This window comes from Sapajus apella, unplaced genomic scaffold, assembly GCF_009761245.1.
Source record: "Sapajus apella isolate SASKATOON/1434 unplaced genomic scaffold, GSC_monkey_1.0 scaffold2, whole genome shotgun sequence".
Classification (NCBI taxonomy): Eukaryota; Metazoa; Chordata; class Mammalia; order Primates; family Cebidae; genus Sapajus; species Sapajus apella.
This window is the reverse complement of record NW_022436942.1, coordinates 6,483,684-6,497,168: the sequence shown is the minus strand read 5'-3', so window position 1 is coordinate 6,497,168 and position 13,485 is coordinate 6,483,684. Positions and strand designations below refer to the sequence as shown.

Here is a 13,485-nt window from a genome sequence, read left to right as displayed (position 1 = left end):
AAAATACAGGTCATACAGACCTTGCTGATAAAACAGTTTGCAGTAAAGGATCTGGCCTAAACTCCTCCAAACCAAAATGACAACAAGAATGATCTCTGGTTGTCCTTACTGCCACCCTCCCATCAGCACCATGGCAGTTTACAAATGCCATGGCAACATCAGGGAGTTACCCCATATGGTCTAAAAAGGGGAGGCATGAGTAATCTACCCTTTGTTTAGCATATCATCAAAACATAACCATAAAAATGGGCAAACAGCAGCCTTCAGGGATGCTCTATGAAGTAGCTGTTCTTCAATTTCTTTATTGAATAAACTTGCTTTCACTTTACACTGCAGACTAACCCTGAGCCCTGAATTCTTTCTTGCACAAGATCCAAGAACTCTCTTTGGGGTCTGGATACAGACCCCTGTCCTGTAACATATTCATGGTGACCACAGAAGGGACTATAGCGCAGAAACCCTGACCCAACAGCTACCTTTGGGTAAGTGTTGGGGTCCTGTAACATCTTTCTGGCAAAATCTTGAAGGGACAATACTTAAGAACTCTCCCCCCACCAACCAACCCAAAGGAAATAGTCTGCAGCAGTGATTGGATGACTTTGGGTAAGTGGTGAGGTACCTGTACAAAGAATGGGATTGGGTTAGAGGCCTGACTTAGGGGAGTTGGAGTCTCTCCTAAGACAGAGTGAGTTAGAGGCCCTTCTTAATGAAAGTCAAGGATGCTTGAGAGACCTTGGGTTGGAGGTCTGACTTAGGAGGGTTAGAGTCCCTTCTAAGATTTAGGGGATTAGAGGCCCCTCTCAATAAAATCTCTCTTGGCTAAGAACAGGTTTGGCACTGTGGGATGTTAACTGCTATTCTCTTTGGATTAATGTGCGTTGCACTCTTTGCTAACAGCTGTGGGTAATAGGATTAGGCATTTACAGGTTTGTGTGACATGGGGAGCATTCTCCTTCCTAAAAGGAGAAACTTGAGAGCTGTTAGGACTGCTGGAAAAGATCCCTACTCGACTGGCAGCAGCCACGTGAACTTTTCAGTGTTGCTGCCATGGGTGGGTCTTTCTCTGGCCTCCGTGATCATTGTGCCTTTCCCACCCTGCCACAGGCAATGCTTTTCTTTCTCTCCTTTCTCTTTCTTATCTTCTCTATTATTCAGGGTGACCATCTTGCCCAGAGACCACATGTTGAAACTTCTGGTCAGAGGTTGAATTAACCATGAGGGGGCCTAACTAAGGGCAAGTTTAAGCCTTTCAAGTTTAATAGTGGGTGCTAAGAAGAGTGGCTAATGTCTATGTTTTGTTACGTGTATTTTGCTCTGGTCAGAACAGAAAAAGATAATTTTCTTTTGTGTAGTGGCTTGGCCCCTAGGGCTGTGTGCAGCCAGCTGGGACACTAGGGCTGCTCAGGAAAAGGGAACTCAGAGGCCTGGTATGCAGGCAAAAGGAAAGACCTTCTTGCCAGTCAGATTTCTGGCTTCTCTCTCTCTCTGTAACCATGTGACCATGGTTTCACTTTTCAAAATGGCAGCCTGGGTTCAGGGTTCAATTTCTGGCCTAGGGTATGATCCTTTATCTTCTGTCTATGTATTTATATGCATTATGTGTGTGATGCTTACATATGAAAGAGCTTTAATTAGTTTAAAAATAATAAGAACTTAAATCAAGTATTTTATCAGAAAATTTAAAAGTATAATGCCTTTTAGTTCATGTGACTTAAGTAATCTTTGGGAACTAAAGACAGTTTAAAATTATTGGGAAAATAAAGACATTGGTCTAAATTACGCAGGTCGGATATTAAGTTTACTAAATACTTTAAGGTCATAAACTGCTTCTTAGGCTTTGAAAATTGTTCAATTTACCTACCTTAAAGCCATTAGATTCTAGATAAGGCCTGTGGACACATGTAATTTGCCATGCACCCTAGCTATACAAAGAAGATTATAAAGAAAGAGATTTTTATATCAGAAAGGATCTTGTATGGTAAATTCTTGTCTTAAAGTAAAATGACTGGTTGTTTAAAAGGAAGGAGTTTAGGGCAAGTCAGAAAGTTAAATAATGTCTCTGATGGCCTGTGTATCTCATGAAAGGATTCGTGAAAGGGAATTTATGCAAGAAATGTACAATTCAAAGGTTGTTAGGTCTCCTAAATGATTCATACAATGCCCCTATGACACTTACTGTACAACTTGCCTGCTTAAATAAGGTAAGGCCTGGGGACATGTAGTGTTAGCCACACCCCCTAGCTGTGCTGGAGAGTCAGCTTTTATATGCACTTCTGCCTGGTGTGTCTTAGGCTAGGCTCCACACCTAGTACATAATTAAAATCTCAGGTTTACCAAGGTTTTCATCAGAAATAGAAGTTGCTAAAAGTTAACATTATAAGATGTAATTAAAACTACAAAGAAATAATTTTACATGCATGGTATCTAAAGAAAGTAAAATATGTTTTCGGTGAAAGACTGTAAGAAGTCATGGGAAGGTGAATTTTTTTCTGCCTAGATTAAAGTGTTAAAGCATTGTTTTAAGAAAGAAAAAAATCTAATGGTTCATGAAAAATTAATCCTGTAAAAAAACTCTGTGTGGACATTGGCTAAAGTTAAAAGGGTATTATTCAGTGTTTCTAAAAATTAAACATTGGAATAAAAGCATAATAGTTTTTTTTTTTTTTTTTTTTTTTTTTTTGGCAGCGTCTCACTCTGTTGCCCAGGCCGGACTGCAGTGGTGTGATTTTGGCTCAATGCAACCTCAGCTTCTTGGGTTCAAATGATCCTCCTGTCTCAGCCTCCCGAGAGGCACACAACACCATACCTGGCTAGTTTTTGTATTTCTAGTAGAGATGAGGTTTCATCATGTTGGTCAGGCTGGTCTCGAACTCCTGACCTCAGGCCATCCCCCCACCTCAGCCTCCCAAAGTGTTGGGATTACAGGCATGAGCCACCATGCTTGGTCCAATAGGTTTTCCTTAAAGGAAAAAGCTGCTTATGATCTCCTCTTTAACAAAAAGTTATAAAGGGTTATAAAAGGTTTATGAAAATCTTACCTATGGTTAAACTGATTAAAATTAAATACATTTATTGATAAGGTTTTATTAAGAGTTGAGTTTGGTTTGACATCAATAATGTACTAATGCAACAGTGATATTTGGCTTATTTGGTATAAAAGTTATATAGGAAGCATTATCATATATGAAATGCTGTTTAGTTTTCTTTGGGCTGTATTTGTATAAATGTGTTATTAGTATATGTTCCAAAATTATGGGAAACTTCTATAATTCTAATATGGCTTAGTGTATGTTATCAGTAGCTATAATTGTTACATAAAATCATTATGTGCCACAGAGGTAAACAAAATTTCATTGTCAGTCATGTTTTTGACTGTGGCTGTCCTAAGATATTTTGTCATCCACAGACAATTTTTGTCTCATTTTAGCCCTCTTTAAAAGATGGCTTATAATCCACTATAAAACTCTAACAGGTATTCTTAAATGCAGGTTTCTGATAACTTTGGAAATTGTGACATTAAAATAGAGGAAACAACTTTCAGAACTCTCATAGAGAGCTAAAATGTTCATGGATATCAAGCAAAACAGGAGTCAACAAAACCAATAACAAACAGAAGTAATCTTTTTGACTTTTTGCTTAAAATATTGCTTATCCTTTGTTTTGTATTCCAGAGTCAAGAAAACTTTTCAGCTTTTCACAGCTTGTAGCAAGTGAGTAAACTATACTGCTTTGAGTAACATTTGGAGCATATTTGTTTCTCTTTACCCGATTTATCCAGAATTTGGAGACTATTTGTGAGTATTCTTAACTGATGGCAATGTGATTATTTGCATAAGTGCAATAAGACTCAGTTTTCTTTCTTTCTTTCTTTCTTTTTTTTTTTTTTTTTTGAGACGGAGTTTCGCTGTTGTTGCCCAGACTGGAGTGCAATGGCACGATCTCAGCTCACTGCAACCTCCGCCTCCTGGGTTCAGGCAATTCTCCTACCTCAGCCTCCTGAGTAGCTGGGACTACAGGCACGCACCATCATGCCCAGCTAATTTTTGTATTTTTTTAGTAGAGACGGGGTTTCACCTTGTTGACCAGGATGGTCTCGATCTCTTGACCTCATGATCCACCCGCCTCGGCCTCCCAAAGTGCTGGGATTATAGGCGTGAGCCACTGCGCCTGGCCAAGACTCAATTTTCTTTTGCAATGGAACACAATTGGAGAAATCAGTTATATTTCACTCGTAAAGCTGATAAAAGTCCTTTGGGGAACTGGCCTCATACCTTGCCTACACAGTCCCTTGTACAGAGTTTCTGATCTGTGGTAAGTAAAGAATGTTACTTTCTCTCAGGTTCAGGAGTCCCAAGTTATATTGGGACCCCAAAAGGAAAGGATTTTAATCAACTCAGGTATTTAAGGGTACAAACCCATGGCAGGACTTGGCTCTAAAAATGTCGTATCTGAGATTCCTTATGGAACAAAGTTCCATCAGAGCCAGTTAAAAAGCCTATATGGCAAATAAGTATTCTTGCTGCAGTTTAGGCAAATAACCAGGCCAATTATAATAAAGCAAATTGGCCTTACCATAATTTGTCTTTAGTAAAAATGGGAAACTGGAGAAAGTAAATATGTTTCAAAAACTGTGGTACACTTGTTATTAAATTCTAGTCTCATCAGTTGTTTTTGTTTCTGCAATTTAGACTAACCCTGCTTATTCCTGTAAACCAACCAGTGATCTCTCACTGCTGCTCAGAAGAAACATGAGGAATGGCTGATAAAACAGGTTGCAGTAAAGGAGCCAGCCTAAACCAACCAAAACCAAAATGGCCATGAGAGTGACCTCTGGTCATCCTCACTGCTACACTCCCACCAGTACCAGGACAGTTTACAAATGTGATGACAATGTCAGGAAGTTATCCTATATGGTCTAAAAAGAGGAGGCATGAATAATCCACACCTTGTTTAACATATCATCAAGAAATAACCATAAAAGTAGGCAACCAGCAGCCCCTGGAGCTGCTCTCTCTATGGAATAGCCATTCTTTTATTCCTTTACTTTATTAATAAACTTGCTTCGACTTTGCACAGCAGAGTGATCCTGAATTATTTTTTGCATGAGATCCAGGAACCCTCTCTTGGAGTCTGAATCCGGACCCTTGTCATGTAACAACCAGAGCACCCCTGGGGTTATATTCAGTGATCCTTTCATTCCCTCACACAAATGCTCATTATGTAACAAGTTAGGAACAGCTTTTCTAGTCTTTTATACGTGGCATAATCATTATGACTTAAATTCACAATGTGGGTGTCATGAGGCAGAATTTTGTAGGTGTTTTAACAGATATATAAAAGGGAGAAGTAAATTTGGACTAGGAAAATCCAGATAAGCTCCATGAAGAAGACTGCTGGCGAGTTAAGCTTTGGAGGATGAGTGAGAGTTTAAGAAGCAGACATAGGAGGCAGGACATTCCAGGTATTGGAGGGTCCCAATGTCATGAGAAGTATGGAAGAGGGACTATTAAATGTGTTGGATACTTCAAAATAATATTGTATCTTCATAGCTATGTTATATTCTCTCGACATATGTTGCAAGATGCTGGACTATTTTACTGACACACTGTAGCTAAGGTTTTTTTCCATACTCAAAGGTAACTAATGGGCTGGCCAGTGGCCTAGGAAATGGTCAGGCAGGTGATTTCAGCATAGTGAGTTATGGTGATCAGCGGATACAACCCCTGGCTGAGGGCTATTCTTATGTGAGACTGATATTGTTTCAGGACTAATTAGGTGAGCTTAAGCATTTATTATCTTTTATGTTCTAGGCACTATTGTAGGCAGTGGAAATGTGGCAATAGACAAGCTGTGGCTCTGCTTTCCTGGCACTAACATTCTAATATATAAGAGGGACACTAATAAGGTAAATAAAAGAAATACATTGATTTCGGCTGATCTCATTTCACATAGATCAGCATGTTCTCCCCTCTCTGGGAGTGTTACTGTGCTTAATAAACTTTTGCTTTTTGCTGAAAAAAAAAGTGAATACATTGATTTCAAGGTAACTCACATTGTTTCATGATATATTTAAAAAAAACAACAACAGGTTATTTTGATAAGGGAAGTGCTGGATGGAAAGGTCCCCCCAAGGAAACAACTTTTGAGTAAGATCTAAATCATAGGAAAACACATGAAAAGAAGCCAGTAGGCAGAAATCATGAGGAAGCAAAAACGTATAATTAGAAACAGAAGAGAGGTAAAAACAGGTGGAGAGAGGAGATAGAGAACTCAACTAACCAGAAGGGCTTTTGGGTTTCCTGAATAAGTGCTTCATTTTTGACTTCTAGGGTCCCTGTTGCCTCCTGAATATGTGCATAAGTAGATGCATATGTTCAATTTGTCATCTATATTCTGCTATAATTCATTCCTATTTGTCTATCTAACATCTAATGATCTATTGATCTAACTATCCATCCATCTAATCATTTTCATATTTTGTCTTCCTCTGTAGCCCAGGCTGAAGTGCAGTGGTGCAATCTTGGTTCATTGCAACCTCTGTACCCTGGGTTCAAGTGATTCTACTGCCTTAGCCTCCTGAGTAGCTGAGATTACAGGTGCCTGCCACCATGCCCTGCTAATGTTTGTATTTTTAGTAGAGACAGGGTTTCACTAGTTTGCTAGGCTGGTCTTAAATTAAAAAAAACTGACCCCAAGTGATCTACCCTCCTCTGCCTCAATACTACCCTCTCTTAATTACTGCAGCTTATACATTTATTTTTCCTTTTGCTTTTTTGGCAAAGTCTCGTTCTGTTGCCCACACTTGAGTGCAGTGACTTGATCATGGCTCACTGCAGCCTCAATCTCTTGGGCTCAGGCAATCCTCCTGTCTCAGCCACCTGAATAGCTGTGACTACAGGTATGCACAACCACACCTGGCTAATTAATTTTTTTTTGAGACATGAAGTCTCACTGCATTGCCCAGGCTGGTCCTGAACTCCTGGGCTCAAGCAAACCTCCCACCTCAGCTTCCCAAAATGCTGGGATTACAGGCATGAGCCACCGTACTCAGCTATACTGTCTTCAAGTCTGTCTGTGTGTTTTATGACTTCATTTTTCTTTAATATTGTTTTGGCTATTCTGGCTCTTGTGGCTTTGCAGATAAACATTGGAACTGGTTTATCTGTTTAAGCTGACAATCTACAGCATAACTAACCTGGGGTAATTAGAATTGAATCTGTAGATCAGGTTGATAAGAATTGACATTTCTTGCACATGTTTAAAGTTTCCTTTTTAACATTTAGGTTTTTAATCTTCCCCAAATTAATTTTTATACATAATAAGAGGGAGGGATCAAATTTTTTTCTCATACAAAAAGCAATTGTACCACTACTGTTCATTGCTCAGTCCAGACTTTCTCACTAATTTTTAATGCTAATTTTGTTATATGCAAAGTTCTCATATGTGTGTAAGTTTTGTTCCAGGTCTTTTTTATGTTCTAGCGGTTTATTTGTCCATACCTAAACCAATATATAATAAATCCTGGTGGGAAGGGTCCTCCCAATTTATTCCCTAATCCTATCTGTCCCCATCTCCCTCTCCCCAATTGCAGTGGTTTTCTTGGACCTTAAGTTTTGATATGAATTTCAATGTCACTTTAACAAGGTTCAGTAAAAAAAACTCTTTTTAGATTTAAACTGGGATTGCATTATATACAATGATTAGTTCAGGGAGAACTGAGGCCTTTATATTAATCTTTTCTCATTGATGAATATGGCTTATTTCTCCATTAATTTTATCCATGGATCCTGTACATTTTTTCTTACTTTTGTTCTCAAGTACCTAACAGTTGTTTTTTTTTCTTCTATTTGTTAATGGATTCTTATTTACCATTACAAACTAGTGTAGTTTCCAACATCATTTTCAATTAAATTATTTTACAGTTACAAAATATAGCTTTAAAATTCTTAAAATGTCAACTGCTTAATAAAAAATACAATTTATACAAAAATACAAGAGATACTATCTGAAATGTGAAATTATTAGTATAGTGATTTCTCCCCAAAGTGCAAGGAACACACAATCTAAAGTTTCTGGTAGAAAATTATGGCCTAAATCTGGCCTGGCGCAATGGTTCACGCCTGTAATCCCAGTACTTTGGGAGGCCAAGGTGGGTGGATCACCTGAGGTCAGGAGTTCGAGACCAGCCTCGCCAACATAGTGAAACCCCCCTCTCTACTAAAAATACAAAAATTTTCTGGGCGTGATGGCACACGTCTGTAATCCCATTACTAGGGAGGTTGAGGCAGGAGAATCGTTTGAGCCCGAAAGGTGGAGGTTGCAGTCAGTGGAGACTGCACCATTGCACTCCAGCCTGGGCGACAGAGCGAGGCTCCGAGGCTCCGTCTCAAAAAGAAAGGGAAGGAAGGAAGGGAGGGAGGGAGGGAAGCAAGAAAAGAAACCAAAACTTGAAAAATGTTCTTTGCTGTATTATAAAGCTCCATTTCCACCCGTTTTTAGTTTAGGAAGTTTACTGTTATCCGTGAAGTAATTATTTTGTGAATTACAAAGGTAAGTAAGTTCTTTCTGAACAATCAGAATGTAGACTTAATGCTAGTGAAGCAATTAAACACTCTGAATGTTAATTAAACTCAGTGCAGTTAAGGGTTTTATTTACTACTAACATATGTATTCATCAAGTACTAAGTGCTGTAGGGACTCCCAGCCCATTTTCCTCTATGAAAAAGGAAAATTAGGAGGCCCCAATACCTTACTTAACGATTATCCAGTTTCTACCATTCCCTGTAAGGCACTGAGACGCAAGGTTTCGAGGCCCTCTTGGGGTACCCTGGCACAGACACCGAGTAGTTCTAGTGCTAAGCCTCAAAACTATTCCTTTTCTTCCCTTTCTTCTTTATACCAGACTCTACCCTGTTCTTCCCGGCTTCGCATAAGTCTCTGTATGGTCGAACATCTTACTCCACAAATAACTTCTGAAGGCAGTTGTCTTACCCAAATATCTGAACTCAGCTAGTCCCGAGTACTGTGATCCCGTATACTGCTAATGGGAATATAGTTAACTCAACTAGTTTGCGGTCCCCAGTACACAGCAGCTCCAAGATCAAGGCAACCGAGTAACACTGCTTGCCTAGACTCAGGCCAAGTTCGGAGAGTGATCCTGAGATTATTTCAGAACGTGTCCCAGAAAAATTCGGTCGTAACTTGAGCCCAGAGGCCCACGACCATTCGGATCATGTAAGCTAAAGCTTCAATGCCTTGCGGGGCTTGGCTGGGCTCAAGCTCATTCCTGAGAAGCAGCCCCCCCTTTCCAGACCAGCAGTTCGCAGGAATGGGTGTGTGCTAACCGCAGACCGACAAGCCCCGCGCAGAGCAGTTGTCCCATTGTGACCGGAGGCGAGAAACCCCGCCTCGGCCCCCTGACGCAGCGCAGGCCCCGCCCCGCGCGTGACGCCAGCGTCAGGCCAGCCCCGGCATGCTCCGCGGCCGCCCGCGGTCCAGCGCCGACAACGGGAGTTTTCCCCGACAGCGGCCACGGCTCAGTTCAGCTGCTGTCCAGACCCGGATCGGCGACAGTGCCGCCTCCAGACGTTCTCCTGTCGCTCGCCCGCCCGTCCGAGCGCCCCCAGCCCTCCCGCGAGGGCGCCCCGGGACGGAAGGATCCACCAGTCTGTCGGCGCCCGCCGTTCTCGTGGTCGCCGTCGCCGTCGTCGTGGTGGTAGTCTCCGCCGTCGCCTGGGCCATGGCCAATTACATCCACGTCCCTCCCGGCTCCCCGGAGGTGCCCAAGCTGAACGTCACTGTTCAGGATCAGGAGGAGCAGCGCTGCCGGGAGGGGGCCCTGAGCCTCCTGCAACACCTGCGGCCTCACTGGGACCCCCAGGAGGTGACCCTGCAGGTAACGCCCACACCTCACTCTGCGTCTGTTCTGTCCCTCACGCGGTTCTGGGGGTCCTCACCACTATCGTCTCTGTTCCCCGATGACCGAGGAGGACCTAGGGCAACAGCTCCTCCCTAAGTCCATTGGGGAGTGACCCCGTATTTCCTCTCACATTTAGGAAGGTCACTCCCCCTTCCTGTCACAGTTGCTTATTGAGATTGACCAGAGGGCACATTTTCTCTTTCTCGAAGCGGCTGCGTAAGTGACGCACGCATCCACAGGGGGGAGATTCCTGTTGATAGTTGCCCCTCCTCCCACTCTCCAGTCCACGGTCACTGCAAAATTAATCTTTCCATTCCCCTTGTACGGGTTGTCGCCTCCTGGCCCAAGTCACCTCCTCCCCTCCCACCAGTAATGCAGTCATTAATCCTCTCTGATCTTTTCCTTCCTCTCCCCTCCCCCGGCGATGTGCTTTCATTGATGCCTCACACTGCGTTTTGTCTTCCCAAACCCTCGGATTGTCGAGAGTACTCTCTTCCCAAAGTAATGACCACGACCATGCATCGCTAGGTCGGTTCTTAGGTAGCAACACTCACATTGTTTTGTTTGAATCGATATTTCTGAATTATTAAAGTCGTCTTAGTGAAATTAATACCTGATACTAGAAGGAGCAATGGCTTGTGACTGTTTCCTTTTCCTGAGACACCGTATTGCTAGATAGAGAAAAAATTGGGAGGAAAAAAATCCCTGAGACTCTAGGAGTTTTCTAGTAACTTGGAAGTTATGATTTCCACTACATGATTTTTTTTTGAATTCTAATTTGACTTTAGTTTCTGAACTAGATAGGAAAATAGATCTCTTTTTATTCTTTTTCCTTGCGAACATAAAACAGTAATTTTCAAGGCTGGGATATTTGGGGTTTGTTCTAAATCTGAGCAATAATGTAAGAACATTCATTTGAATTAGCCAAATCATCTGCCTCGTTTTAATGACTAATTTATTCACCAATATTTGTTGACTTATTTGCTAAATTCTTTGCTAAACTAGCCAGCCACCCATACAAAGATGAATAAAACATGAGCAGTGCTTAGGGCCCAGAATAGTTCCTGACACTTGGGTTTTCATGTGTTAGTTTCAGTTCTATTGCCTAGAAGAGTTTTTAAGCAGATCAAAAGGACCCATATATTTTAGAAAAGAAAATTGTTAGACAATATATTTTGAAATTTAAGGGAATATTTGTTAACCGAATATATAGGAAATAGCGAATGCAAAATAATTTTTATGTCATTAAAAAAATATATTTCCTTTAAAGGAAATCTGTCTTCCAAATTGAAATTCAGTACTTGTTTAGTTTATTAATTTATTTGTATTTTATTATATAAGGCTCTAAAATTTAGTAAGATGATTTATTTTCTGGCAGTCAGTTATACATGAAACAGATCATTAATTAAAGAGTGCTGCTACTTCCTGGTAAACTCTAGTATTGGCAAATCAATTACTTTTAAGCAGCGACTTCAAAGTTTGAAGCTCTGAAGACTGTAATTTCCTTTTATGTATTTGTCTGTAGAATAGTAATGATAGCTACTGTGGGGTTAAGTAATTTATGTATATTTTTTATCTTAGTTGCCCATACAACCCATTAAGTAGGCACTATCTCTTTTTTAGGTGAAACTCGGTGAAGTAAGCCGGGATGTAGGTAAAAAAGGGCAAAATGTAGTGACATTACTATTTTTGCTTGTTGGAAAGTAACTATGTGTGATTAAATCTTGGCTTCTGTGTAGCAGCTTTTAACCTAAAGACATTTGGGTTTATAATCCGAATTTTTAATATTTGTTAGTGCAGGTAAGTACTACCATTTATTTTCCCCTAAGACGATTATTAGTTAGAAATACATTCCCTCCATGTGCAAGCAAAGCTTTGGTCTAAAGCTGGTGTAAAAGCATCTGCTAAGCTGAATTGATGATTATTCACCTTTCAACTCAATAGAACTGACTCCTAGCTTTCTAGGTCATTACAACTCTACTTTCATGATGCTTCTGAATTTCTTTAGTAAATCTCAATGGAAATACTTTCTTTTGAAATTTTATTGTATTTCCCTTGAAGTAGAAAGATAAAAATCATACCTCACATTTCAGAAGGGGAAGTATCTATCATATAGTTAACAGATTATAGTGTAATTTTAGAGCAGTGAAATATCAGTATTTAGCCAGTTTTTTTCTCAGTTTTTTTCTAATATTTTTGTATGTTTATACTTTAAACATACTTTAGAAACTTATGGTAGTAATACTTATTTGGTGATTGATCATTCCTGCAAGCTGAACTATCCAGAACATACCAGAAAATAATAAAAAAAAAAAAGCAAAAAGACTAATTATTAGAGAAAAAAATGATAGAAGGCCCAGTCTTTGCTCAAAACTTGTGAGCACATGGAATAATATATCTCATTTTAGATAGAATTCCTGTTCTTACTAGATTAAAAGAACAAGTATAAAGGAGGTGGTGACTTTTTTGGAGTAAAGTAACAGAATAGACAGAGTAAATCTAACACAACAATACCAGCCACAGTGCTTTGTATTAAGTCATACCTTACTGTTTATAAAGCACTTTCACATGCATTCTCCCAGCTATCCTGTAAGGTACATGTAGATGGTACTGTTAATGCATATTGTATAGTTAATGAAACTGATTTTGCCATTTACAAATGGCAGATCTGGGATGAGAAACAATCTTATGAATTACTGTTCTTTGACCAAGAGTTTTGTTTGTATATTATGATTAAGGCAGGGAAGGTGCTTCTGTATAAATTTAATTTATTAAAAGCTTTGGCTCATGAAAGATTCTGCCTTAAAGTTCCCTTGAACATAAATTTGCATTACTTTTTTCATATCTGACACCATTTTAGGAAAAAGGGATCACTTCAGTTTTCCTATACGATAATGACTTTTGTTGTGTATCAATTCTCTTATTTGAAGATTTTGATTTTTGATTTTAACACTTTTTTTTTGTATAGTCATTGTCTAAAGGAATAAAGAATCAAGTCAGATCTCAGGTCCAAAATAATTCTCAATGGACTGTTAAAATTGTTTTTCCTTCTAAAAGAGCTGATGAATTAGTGTTTAGAATATTCCAGTTATGTTTTCTCAGGGTCTTTCTGTTAAGCAATGTTGTTTTTCTCACTAACTTGTCACTATGAATTTTTCCATTACTTGGGACCTATAGTAGATAATGGCAAAGGCTTCATAGGTAGGATATTAAAACCATAATTATTATTTAACATTACAAAACTAATGTATTTATTCTTATTATGGGGTCTAAATGAGATTGCTTGCTATATGGTACTTATATAGTTAAAAAACTATATCAACTTAGTTTTTCAATAACAATATGTTACATTGCTCAAGAGCATGGGGTTTGAATACAGTGCTGGTTTTGAGTCCAAACTTTGTACTTCACTAGCTTTGTTACCCTGGTCAAATCATTAAACTTCCTGTCTCGGTATCCTTAGCTGTAAAATGGATCCAATAATTGTTCCTGCCTCAATGGGTTGTTGTGAGGGTAAAATAAATGCTATCTTTCACGATAATTATTATTGCTGCTGAGCACCTGCT

General features: G+C 39.6%; 1 protein-coding gene across 2 annotated transcripts in view; it reads left to right on the top strand.

The window, feature by feature from the left end:
- The first annotated feature begins 8,627 nt into the window (after window positions 1–8,627).
- Window positions 8,628–13,485, top strand: part of ETNK1 (ethanolamine kinase 1) — a 62,643-nt gene continuing 57,785 nt past the window's right edge. The window contains exon 1 of one of the 2 annotated variants that reach the window (XM_032287363.1): window positions 8,628–9,895. In XM_032287363.1, coding sequence (XP_032143254.1) covers window positions 9,473–9,895 — 423 coding nt within the window. In that variant the 5' untranslated portion in view covers window positions 8,628–9,472. The remainder of the gene's footprint in view (window positions 9,896–13,485) is intronic. The other variant, XM_032287366.1, reaches the window with a different exon arrangement.